This window comes from Haemaphysalis longicornis, unplaced genomic scaffold, assembly GCF_048455015.1.
Source record: "Haemaphysalis longicornis isolate Haplotype H1 unplaced genomic scaffold, Haemaphysalis longicornis Haplotype H1 scaffold_6, whole genome shotgun sequence".
NCBI lineage: Eukaryota > Metazoa > Arthropoda > Arachnida > Ixodida > Ixodidae > Haemaphysalis > Haemaphysalis longicornis.
The window spans coordinates 79,576,527-79,589,356 of record NW_027526407.1 but is presented as its reverse complement, the minus strand read 5'-3'; the positions used below and the strand labels follow the sequence as shown (position 1 = coordinate 79,589,356).

Genomic DNA, 12,830 nt, shown 5'->3' with positions numbered 1-12,830 from the left:
GCTGTGGCGCGCGCCTAGCAACCGGAGCAGGTGCGGAGTAGCGGAGGGCAAGGGGAGAGGAGGAGCGCGCTCGGCCTGTGAGGGCGCGCGCATCGCGGAGCTCGGGCGGAGTAGCGGAGAGTGAGTGGAGAGGAGGAGCGCGCTCAGCGTGTGAGGGTGCTCGCATCGCGGAGCTCGGGGCGGAGAGAGAGCTCGCGCGTGGCTGGCACGGGTCTCTCCTCTCCGCATACCCCTCTCCGCTCGCTGCGTATATAAATGCAGGGAGCGCGCTCCTCGCTCCGTGACTGCTTGCCGACTGGCGCCTTGATAGCGATGGAAGTCGGTGAAGTCGAATCCCTCGCGGCAACGATACCGCAAAGAAGAATTCGGTGCACCCAATGCATTCGCATTTCCGCACGATCCCCTTCGGGGAGGTGGGGGGAGTTTTTTTTATGGTGCTTCAAGCTGGGCCAAGATGAAGAGTGTGAGATGGAAAAACAGCACGTTCCTGAAGATTTTTTCTTTTGTCGTTTATGGTGCAATATCTGGAGTATGGCACGCGCGTCTGATTTTGCTGTTTTGCATGCGCGCTGTATTGAAACCACAGGGTTCCTCATTGTGTGGGGGGTGGGTTGAACATCTGGGCGACCTTTAATCTAGATTGGAGAGAAAACTTGGGTACATAAGGGGGTTTTAGGTGGTCAGACCCCTCGGCAAGAAAAACTAATTTTCGATCTTGCAGGGCTTGGAGTTGGGGAGGGGGGTCAGTATTTTATCTCGATGGGTGCAGTGGACTGAAGGGGGAGTTCCACCACAGTCTCCCAAAACTTCTGGGAAGCAGCAAAAAAATATTAATGGACAATTCAATGAACGCAAATGCTACTGAAAACTGCGTGACAGTGTTACCCGAGTGATCTGGCAATGTATGAATTAAAATGTCTTCAAGTTCAATAACAAATACAATTATTAATTTGGAATGTGAGCTTCCTTTACATCAGAAGTGCAAGCCAGCCCGCAACAACCATGTGGCCGGTTACTACGGGAACGCCTTTAGTGGCTGATCAGTGCACCGTATATTTTCGCACACATTAAAGGGGCCATGAAGACAAAGTAGAAGTGAGTCTTATTCGAAAAATTAGGTTTGTTATACTGCCCCGGGTGCTTATCTGGCAGCGAACTACACTTTATTCACTGCAAAACTAAACAATTTAAGCCAAATTGTCAGTTCTCCCCCTAAATTGTGTTTCGTGACGTCAGTGATGACGTATTCGGGGCAGGAATCTGAAACCATTGTTAGTAGGGCAACTGGGGCTGCAGTGGACGGTGAAACGTCTTTTGTTGCTTTGTTAACCGTCTGTCCTCGCTAGATGGTGCCACAATATCGCTCATAACAGCTGTCCGCACTTGCTTTGTTTTTACCGGTGGCTTATTTTTGTTACAGTTGATAGCAATTACTTTGTTATATATTGGGTATGCTTGACAGACAAACAGGGTCATGTAATACAATGTCGCTTATGCCAGTCGGCCAGTGTCGTGTGAGACAACCCCTAACGCGCTGGACTGCTGTGCAGATATAACCAGCATAGTGCGCGCAGTACGCACTGGTGCTTCTATGTTTACGTCGGTGTTCGTAACTTCCATTGTTTACGCCACCGTTCTTACACCTATAAAATGACTGTGCCTTAAATTTAAGTGCAAATACTAGCTCGTTCTGCAAGCTTATAAGCCGTGCCTAGCTTGCATTTGCTTTGGCTGGCCTCAGCCTATCGCACAGCTGCCCATAATACGTCATAGGCTCCAGTGCGGGAGATGAGCTAGTGGGTCGCATGGCCACCTGCTGTTAGGAATTCCTAATTTTATAGCTTATTTGGGGGAAGTGTGCGTTAAAAGTGGTGTCAGCATGATTCTAACAAGGCAGTCTTTCGAATGAACCAAACTTGCATTTTGTCTCTGCTTCGTGGGCGGTGGAAAAATCTGTGATGTAAGCTAAATGGAGGGTGGACTTACGCCAGCAATGGAGGTAAGTGACGTTTTCGCAGTACGACAATCGTGCGAGGCCCCATCAGAAATCAACCCAGCGGGAATCCAGTACCCCGTAGGGCTGGCCCTCCGTTCCTTTGTGTCTTGCCAGACGGCAATGTCCACATGATCGGCAGCTGACTGTGCAAGCGTTTGTGGCGTGGACTTGAAGCTTTCGTGTTTGACACATCCAGGTGGACTGCTCCTGGCAGGCCAGTGGGGATAGAGGCGTCCTCTTTGACCTTGAGCAGTACATGAGCGGCTGTGTCGCATTCATTCTATTCTTGGCTTTGTTTTCCGTTCTGTGTTCTTGCTCTCCAGAGATATGCAAGCGGCTGTTATGTTCATTCTTTTTTCCCCTTCTTTCAGAGTGCTTCCACCTCTTCCGCACAGAGTGCTTCCACACAGACGCCATGAGAAATTCCACCAATGGGAGTCTAACCGCTTCGCTGTAAAATACATAAAACGTGCAGCCTTCATTGGAATTTAAAAAAAAAAGAACTTCACTTTTTAGCTTTTAGTCTAAATGAGTGTTCTTCACGAAATTTGGCCCCCAAAGCAGTTCACGCCATCAGCCCTGGCAGCTATGGTCTCTTTAAAGGAGCCATGAAGACAAAGTACAAGTTTATTTTATTCACAACATTTGGTGTTTTATAGTGCCCCCAGCGCTTGTCCGGATACAAACGATGTTTTATTCACTGAGAAATTAATCAATTTAAGTTAAAATTTTGATTTTCCTGCTAAATCACGTGTTTTCGTGGTCTTCAATGACATCACAGGAACCGACCGCTCTGCAGCCTAGGGTACCTTGATTCACGCGTCTGGGTGGAGACACGTATACGCTAGCGCCGCCATTTTGGGCCACTCGCTCGCTGCCGAAGAAAGTCATTGTATCAAAACCGCGCTAAAATTATCGCCGCAACGCGGTTTACCGGCGAAGTTTGAATCATCTTATCTGTTTCGCGTTGCTGGGTCTCGTGGGAAACGAAAATAACAACGCGTTGAGCACATTGACCCAATTGCGGCGGAACGGGACAATTCAAAGGGTGTCTCCACCCTGTACGGCGGCGCTGGCATTGAGGTATTCTACGGCGGCGTTCGCGCGTTTGTTTACGTTACTGAACCTAGGATGGCGCCACCATACCGTGGCAAGCTGTAACTAAACCTGGCTTGTTTTTGTTCTGGGAGAAAATAATCGTTTCGTGAAACAGAGTGCTCGCTCGAGAAATATGGTCATGTAAGACATCGTTGCTTGCGTTAACCGGCCAGTGTCGTCTGACAACGCCAAAGCCCCGCAGTGCTGTGCAGCTAAACCAAGCATAGTGCGCGCAGTACCGACAGCAGTACTTCTATGTTTACTGTGCTTTCGTATTTTCCACTGTTTGTGCCACCATTCTTGTTGCTTTAAAAAGAATGTGCTATAAATTTAAGCACAAATAGCTCGTTCTGCAAGCTTATAAGCTCAGCCTAATTTGCGTTTGCTTATGCCAGCCTCCGCCAATCGCAGAGCAGGCTGGTATGCGGGAAATGAGCAAGTGTGTCGCATGGCCATTCCCTTTTTTTCTAATAATAAAGGCTATTCGAGTGAAGTTTACTTTAAAACTGGAGTCAGTATGATTGTAACGAGGCCGTATTTTGAATGAACCAAACTTGTTTTGTCTTCATGGCTCCTTTAATCAGTTGTGTAGTAAGCTTCAACCTTGTTAAGCAGCATTGTTCAGAAGACACCAGTGCTGCACTATTTTATTTAATTTCGTCTGGAAAAAGGAAGCGTTCTTGCTCATACTATGCCTTTTAGGCATTTAACTTTTCAGTGCAAAACCAGCAATATTAAGTATAATTGGCAAGCCTTAGTGTATGGCAAGCGCAATCGCACCTCCCAGTTAGTTCCTATACTTGAACCTCCTTGCCGGAACTGTATACTTTCACCAATGTCTCCAGCTTTCAGGCCATCACACAGCTACAAAGCTAAACGGAAGCCCAATGCCAATGACCTGAGCCAGGGCAAAATCAGCCAACTATGGCACTTGCGAGTTACTCTGATCCGAACTCGACACTGCCAAAAAATAATGAATTAATAAACCATAAATTACCAGCGCAAACTACAGACAGCTTCACGATTTCTTTTGCAGTGACAAGTAAATTTAACGCGAGATTAGTTCATGTTATGTAACGTAAACAAGCACAGGGTTCGTACAGGCTTCAAAAGCAAAAATTCAAGGGTTTTCAAGGACTTTCAAGGACCAGAAAACAAATTTTCAAGGTCCCCGTCTAATGTTTATCAGGGATTATTTTATAACATTTTCAACACAATGCAAAAGTTTTTTATTGCACGATACCTAAGCACATTAGTGCACATTTAGATAGGCTCTAACGGGTTCGTGAATGCTCCCCCAGCTCTATTTTTTAAAAAATTTCATGGTTGGTAGTTAAAGGTTTTTCTTTTTTCTTGGTGTTTTGCTCAGGCTGTTTGATTTCAAAAGTTCGTTAATGTTGCCTGCATCTCCTGTTTTGTCAGCAAAGTATCAGTTGAAATTAAATCTGCAAGTGTTGCTGCAAGGCAGGATGAACAATGTGCACGTCCACGATTTGCACGTAAAAGCAAATTCAGATGGAGCGTATGAGGCACAGCAAACATGCAAGGAGCGAGCGTCCTAGATGGAAGATGCAAGATAGAGAACAGAAGCTCGCTTTACCTCGATTATATCGCGACATGGATTGGGTTGACAAGTGCCTGCTCCCAATGTTGCCTTGTAATAATAAAAATCCACCAAACTTGTAATTTCACGCAATACACTAAAACTTGATTGTTACAATGTTTCTTTACATTTGTTAGCACCTAAAATCCACGACAAACACTTTAAATTCTTGCGAAAAGACAGGGCCATTGATTCTCTTCGGAAAAATCAAGGGTTTTCAAGGACCATTTAAAAATTCCAGGACTTTCCAGGCCTTGAAATTGACACTTCTAAATTCAAGGGTTTTCAAGGACCTGTGCGAACCCTGAAGCATCATTTCAGATACTAATTTTAGTCTAACTAATGCTACTAACGTTAGTCTAACAATATCAACCTCACCCCCAACATCCTGAAGTGTGCAATGTTCGTGCACCCTGAAACCTGTTCTTTTCCGAAGATAAAACACATTTTCCTCTCGGCAGATCCAAGAAAGATGTTTTTATTTGCTTGCGATAACACTTGTTGGTGCACAGAACAGATGCTTTACATACTGCAGTGATGCAGCACTCGCTGCTGCAACTTGACCCAACCGCAGACCAAGCATGAACGCCTTGCAGTGTAAGCACATTAAAAAATGCATGCCATAAGTTCACCACCAAACAAGCAGAAGCTCGCCATTAAAACGAAAGGAGCAAGCACACGTGGTACACTAAAATAATTTTGGAATGACTTAATACTAACCGAGTGCGTTCATCACGGAAATATTAACAGTGCAAAAGAAAGTACACTCTGCCAGTACAATAAAATGCCAGCGCACTACTGCAGCGAGGTGTAACACTAACTTATCAGCAAACGTGCATTCCCAAGGGTTTATTTGCTGAAGGGCTTTGGGAAATAACATCCGTGCTGGGCACGATAAGTGGGTTAAAACATAATGGAGGTGCTTACCGCAAGCCCAGTAGCACTTCTTGACCGAAGTACTATGCCAAATCCCAGGGGAATCTTCAAATTAGCGCACGGTTCGAAATATATATATCACAAAAACAGACTTCTCCGTTTGGCAAGCCCTGTACGCACTTCAAGGTCCGTTTACATAAAGTTAAATTACTTCGTTGTAAGATTTTATTCAGCTTGTCGTATAAGCAGTTTGAAATAGATTAAACAGTGCACAGAAGATTAAGGACAGATCAAGTAATACATAAAATTTTAATACAACAGTTGCACGTCAACTGGAAAGTCGAAGAGATTTTCATAGAAGTTGTAGCATTAACCACAAATAACACATTTTATTGCATAAATAACTCTCTCATAAAATAGCTGATCACTTATTTCATACTCGCAGGGAACATTTTTAGTGGTAAATCAATTATCGGCTCAGTAAATCGTAGGAGTAAGAGTGAGAACGGGAAAACTGCCCTGATTGGCGGTGTCTCAAAACAAGTCCACCACAGTTGTGACCAGCACTACACCCGTTTTCTCCTCCAGAGCAACTGAGACCCAGTAAGCTGCAAAGCAGTTCTTGTACAATAGTAATCAGAGCAAAGAATAACAAAAAAGGCACAGCCTCAACCTGTTTTAAAAATAAACGATGCAAGTGCTATCATTTTTCCCCAAAAGGCGAGCAGTAAAACACACAAAGGATAATATAACATTAAAAAGATGTGTCAATTAAAGGTAATCAATAAACAATTAACATTCAACAGGGCTTTCCAAGTGCAAACAGCAGCCATATTTGAAATTTCGCAGCACAATGTGCGCAGAAATAGTGCAATCTCAGTTGTGCATACACACATACAAAACAGAAAACTCAGCAGGAAGATAAATACGGATTATAAACAGAGCAGCGGGCTCAAATCTCGAATATTTACATCGCACACCGTGGCAAAGGGTTAAAACCTCATTGCAAGCGGTTTATCCCCGATCACATTCGTTCGGCGAACAAAAAGGCTTCCCGCTCGGCAAACACCTTCAGCCACCAGAAAAAAAGCGAAAGCTAAGGAAAGCCACCAAGCAAGTGGATAAAAATCGTAGCAAATTAGCCGCCCACAAGCGCACTAACAAAACCAGCTTTGGCAAACCTTTTCGCCGCCTTGACAACGCTTTACATTTCAAAACTCGCTTCAGTTCCACTTCAGAAAGCTAAAAACCTTTCGCATGTGTTGCAATTCTGCAAAAACATTGCACCAAACAACCATTTTAAAAGGAAGCTAGCAAACAGTGACGTGAAAAACCCATCATCGCTACTTTTTTTCGCCGCTGGGAAGCATTAGACAGCAGCAATGGCAGTTAAAGTCGGCTGACTCAATCAACTCCGCTCCTGCACCTTCCTTTTCCCAGCACACGAAAATTCCGTTTAATTTAAAACCTAGAATACTTCTCGCAGCGTTGTTTCACGCCTAGTTCAAAAAAAGGTTCTCCGAATTCGTAGCTGCAACATTAGTGCAACACGTTGCACAGTTCATTCCACAGCTTCTGCATGAGCTTATCTACGTCAGCTGCGCACAGCTTAAAGTCACCGTTCCTTTTCCAGATACGTTGCCAGCAAAACTACCCCCCCCGTTACAGGTGTGAAAAACGATTTCCACCCCGAACACAACGGCCACGCAACGGCTACATTGCAAAAACACAGACGGGGGATGGGCATCTTGTAAAAAGGCCACCACTGCAGATCTTTGAAACCTAGCTTGAGACCACAACTGCATTCCGCTCAGTGCGCCCGTTCCGAGTTGCGCACGGCAGAGCAAGCCAGCTTCTTCACACATCAGCCGATTCCCTAGGTGACTCCCCTAGGTGACTCCCCTACGTGACTCCCCTAGGTGACTCCCCTAGGTGACTCCCCTAGGTGACTCCCCTACGTGGCTTCCCTAGGTGACTCCCCTAAGAGGCTTCCCTAGGAGGCTTCCCTAGGCGGCTTGGGAAGCAGCGATCATCCCTCACGCAGGAGGGGCAACTTGGTGTGTCCCTGGAGCAGCATCACTCGTCAATTTGGTGCATCTCAGTCGAGGATGGGCACGGTGTCGTCAACGGTTTGCGACTGCGACTCGTGCGAGGCGTTCAGCAGTCTCCGTTCACGCGCCATGCTGATCATGAGGTTCTCGCGCTCGTGGTACAGGCACAGCTTGCGCGTGCACAGCACGGCCTGCAGCACCCAGCACACCCAGGAACTCCAGGCACCGAACTGGAAGGGGAAGCGGGAGACGAGGCCGTGGCGTGTTTGGAACAAAAAAATTCCCCGCATTTACCCGAGGGGAAGAATGTGAAAGTGCAAATGCACGAGTTGAATTTGCGCGGTTCGGTAATGTTCGCGAAAGAGAGATCACACACACACACACAACTACAAAGAAAGAAAGATGCATTTATTCACAGACACCTATTTGTGTTGTCGTTGTACTTGATTGCTAGAGCGGATCTCAGCTTTGAAATTTCGTGTCAGTACTCCTTTAAGCGGGTGCATTAGCCCTTCTCACGCCCGATTCCTGGCCAATCCCCCACGTGGGTATGTGCCATGTCAGCGGCCAGGCAGCGCGCGCACCCGCAGCTGTTGCTATGCGGACGGCGGCGGAATGCGGACGGCGGCGGAATGCGGACGGCGGCGGACGCTTCAGGCTCGCTTAAGAAGTGCATTCGCACTTAAAAACTTACCATTCCCTCGTAATGAAAGTTTAGAGAGGCGTGAAAGCCAAAAGTGCGCTAAACCTTCGCTGAAAGACCGTTCAATTGATCTGCAAGCCATCAAAGACCCAAACTGCAAACGAACGAATCAGTGCGATGATTTTCCGCACAATAATTAAACACATCTACAAACGATCTAAATGTATACATACCGACATGTGGTTTATGAGACAAAGGTGTGCTACTGTACATCAACTTCAGGATTGATGCACATGTTGTCTTATCTAGAAACCGTGTTCCTCCTTCGCAATTTTCAAGTAACCGTTCTGACACAAACGAAAAATCCCAGTTTCACGCACGCGCCATGAGTCCAGAGATCTTGTAAGAGCTTTTCAGTCGACCAACCGGTCGATGGGGAAATAGATTAGTTTTTTGACAGGTCGCCATTGGCCCCACTAAGAAAGCAGCTTTCGCTTTAAAATTCCCTGGGGCTCTGAAGACCACTAATGTGCTTTGAGGGTGAAATTTCGCATGATGGCTTTCCCGGGCGATAATTGTCAAGGACTTCCTCGCTGCTACAGTGTGGCTGTGTCTCTTCGCTTTCGTTACTTCATCTTTCGGCGCAAGTTGCTTCAACAGACAGACCAGCGACACTTCATGCCACGGCCTGCCTAGAATCAAGAGTTCTCCATGACTGGCACGCCGTCAAGTTCACTTGTCACGTGATATGACGCCAGCACCACACCCACTAGGCTATTTCGTGTTCTGCCGCTGTTAACACGTTGATCTAGCACAGTGGTCTCCTACTCTGGAAACCTAGGTTCGATTCCCATACGACCTCTAACTGACTGATTTAGTTAATCGGGATCAATTCCTATACACTTCGGCACAAATTTCGAAGTTTTTGCCAGTGTCTTTTATTGTTTACAGTTGCTACCTTTTGCACCTGTCAACGCCGCTTTTTCACACAAGAGGGCACTTGAGGCTTTTGCACTACTAACAGGACAGATGATCAGGCTGGTGAGCCTACTTCATCACTGTCACGACACCAGCTGTTTTTGTTGTTTGCTTTTCGTCTATTGATCAAGTGACAACTCAAGGGATATTGTAGTCAGTGTTGAACAAAGCAGAAAAAACACCTTCGGTGTTTTTTTCTTGTCGATGAATTGCAAGCTAAACTAAACATGGCACAAACAGTTGACGTAGGCTACAGACAAAGACACAAAAGAACAAGCAACCATCCCTCGCATCTTTTATGTACTGTACGTCAACTCACTGGGCTGTTCTGTCCAGCTTAGCCTAGTACCCACTTTGCCAACGTTCTTTTCTTTTGCAACGAATTGTGTGTACTGTTTATATTCTCTGTTGAAGCTTTTATTTGGTGATGTCTGAACTTCTTAACCTCTCTGTAATTACATACGCTCACTTTCTGCACAACCCTGAAAAAGGCTAGTACAACGTTTAGGAACAAAATATGCTTCATTCCTATGCTAAGTTTCTAGTTTGAACTCAACAACTCTTTAGAAGCGGAAGCGCGTGAGAGCGCATACTTACAAGTGCTTCTGCCCTGAAATGAACCCACGTATGTTAGAATGAACTTGCTTTGTTAAGACTGTACTCAACCGTCAAGATGCTTTCAACGTCGTCAGGTGCACATACCTGGGCTGTGCCGACGTGCATGTAGAAGCCGACAGTGTCCACGTGATCGGGTTTGCTAATCTGCGTGACGGAAGCGTCTTCGCACCTGCAATGGCAAGGTAAAAGCTCTGCTGCAACTTCACACAACAATAGAAATCTTAAGCATCTTCCTGTTTTTTGCTGCTATGGCAACCTTCAAGGAGCCTTACAAGTGCTGAGAACACACTAAATTGAAGACAAAAAAAAAAAAAAAAAGAGAAAGGGCAATCCATTGCTAGACTGTATATTGGACTCCCCAATAAATAACACTTGCAGCGAAAATAAATCCTGGCCAAAAGCTGGTTTTGTTAGTGCCTTCCGATTCCGATTCCAACGAAATTGCACTCCATATTCTCAGCCCTCTTTTAAACCTCCTAAAAAGGGACCACGAAGACAAAACAATACCCTGTGTAATATGAAAGAACCAGCTTTGTTAACTTGCTCAACTCCATTCAGGAACGAAAAACATTTTAAAACCAAACAACAAAATAATAAACGCAAGAAATGTCGCAAAACTTTCAAATTTCACGCTACACAATGCCACCAGTGAAGCAATAAAGCGGACACTACCAGCACAGTTAACTGTGTTGGTATTCGAGTGATACGATCCATTGGAATTAGGGGCACCACTGCATGTTTCTTGGTGGTGGCATTGGTTGGTGGCTGCCAACCACAAAAACAGACCCTTGTGACGTCATAAAGGCTGAGTGAGAAAGTTGCTCGTAAGTCACCACTCCTTCACGTTTTCCTTATTAATTTCATTATCTGTAACAAGTTTGCAAATAAAATTGATATCATCATTATTGGGATGAAGCAGTGTTAACTTTCCTTTCAAAAAATGTTTTGAAGAAACCAGGTGCATAGCAGTGGGTGAACCAAAGTTGAACTAAGAGACACTCTCAACCAGAACAAGGAACATGCAAAAGAACACAGAGCACGGGAAACATAGGTAGGCATTACAACTTGTGCGGTTATATTGACTATACTAGGATACAACTTAACAACGACAATGGAAGTCGTCCCTGGACCACATCACCGCAGCAGGCTGCTCCTTCGTGCATCGCAAAGACTGCGCTGCTGCGAGTATTTTGAATGTGACACGAGTTGTTTCTATGATTTTTCAGACTTAGTCTGCTCATCACCTACTGCAACACCACAAACAAACTAGGCGAGAAAAAGCAGACGATTTCACGCATTAACTCTTTCGTTACCGCGGGAAATTGACCGATTTTTAAGGGTCTAAGAAAATGCTTTTTTCCTGCTAAACATATTGGTTAGGCACTACTTGCAGCAACATAAAATGCAGATGATTTAACGCCCTTTCCAACAACACCAGCTTTAAATTTTTTTCATACATCATAGTTGCAAAAAAAAAAAATCAAAACTTTGTAAAGTTGCTATAAAAAATGATAAAAAGGAGTTGTGATAAAAAGGATAGTAGAAAAGATTTCGAATGTACAATTTGTAGGGAAACATTTCAAGAACAATTTCGAAAAAAAAAAAAAAAAAATGTTGACTTGCGAGACAGTTAAAGGGACACTGAAGTGAATTTGTCAAGCTCCCGTTTTTGCTTGCACTGCGTAGACTGGCTCAAATTAGCACACTTTTCATCGTTTATCCGGTTGACAAATCGGTAATTATTTTACAAAGCGCAAAAGAAGAAAAACTACCATGCGCGGTTTGCGGCGGCCGCACCAACTAAGGCCGTGGCGTTGGGAGGAGGGGGCAGCGTGATTGGACGATGCCTAAGGTTAGCAATCAAACAAGTTTCGGTTTCAGTTCTGTAAAACACAACCAATGGCGTTGTTGGATGGGCATTCTCAATACCTCAGTAATCATCGTACCGCGCTTCTGCCATGTTGTCGGCTGTAAAATGCATAAGATAAGCCTCCCAGGACGGCTTGGAATCGTAGAATTCACTAGCCGAGGCCTATGCAGTGCATGAACGCCCTCCGCGTCCCCGCAGACGCTCAAATGCCATGCGCTTTTCCCCTATATTTGGAGCTTACCTCACTCATGCCTGTATCGTAAAAAGTGTGTTCGCACCAGGCCAAGGGTCTGTTGATTCTGGCCTATGCCCCCTGCCCGCAAGCAGTCGGTGCTTTTGGCAACAGCATGCCAACGAGAACTCGCTAGCGTGCCAGTGCCAGCCTGCGCGCGTTCTGTGAACTAGTTCGTGGAGCAATGAACGTTGCGGCCCAAAAAAGGGTTAACTCGGTATAGAAAACATCGGCGGAAAACGAAAAAGTTAACTTATAAAAAAAAAAAAAAAAAAAGCACGTATCCGCGGGGATTCGAACTTGTGACTTGCAAAACACGTGCACTGACATGCCTAGCGCTCCAAACAACTCGGCCACGGGCGCGCGCTACCAACCTTTGAAATATAAGGTATACAGTTGAACCTCGATATAACGAACCTCGATTTAACGAAATTCGCGATATAACGAATTTTTTCAAGTTTTCTAACAAAATTTTGCTAAATGCATGTATTTTTGTCTCGATTTTACGAAGTAATTTTGTGCGGCGCTTTCGATTTAACGAAGTCACGGCAAGAAAGGAAGAACGAAATTCCGGTCGAGGCACGTTTTATTTTGCCTCTCAGGCCCTACATTGAAAAAATTCAGTACTCAAATTGACTCTTGAAGGCTAAAATGAAAGAAAAGCGGTGAAATCTACGGTTAACAACAATTAAAAGCGAAGAACGAAGCTGCACAAACCGCTAGCGGTCATAGACGGTTTAATAGTGCAGCCACTATTTTGACGTCTCCATCGTTGCCTACGCCAGCGCCCTCTATGCTTAGGCTACCGAAGCCTACTTCAAGCTTTTTTTTTTTCTACGCGTCATTGCTCACGGTGCTGCTGCGC

At 45.2% G+C, this 12,830-nt stretch overlaps 1 protein-coding gene across 4 annotated transcripts in view; it reads right to left on the bottom strand.

Moving 5' to 3' along the window:
* Nucleotides 1-5,159: 5,159 nt before the first annotated feature.
* Nucleotides 5,160-12,830, bottom strand: part of LOC144143550 (transmembrane protein 179) — a 14,026-nt gene continuing 6,355 nt past the window's right edge. For all 4 annotated transcript variants that reach the window (XM_077675337.1, XM_077675340.1, XM_077675338.1 and 1 more), the window contains exons 4-5: nucleotides 9,948-10,032; nucleotides 5,160-7,854 (exon numbers count right to left, since the gene is read on the bottom strand). In XM_077675337.1, the coding sequence (XP_077531463.1) occupies nucleotides 7,672-7,854; nucleotides 9,948-10,032 (268 nt within the window). In that variant the 3' untranslated portion in view covers nucleotides 5,160-7,671. The remainder of the gene's footprint in view (nucleotides 7,855-9,947; nucleotides 10,033-12,830) is intronic.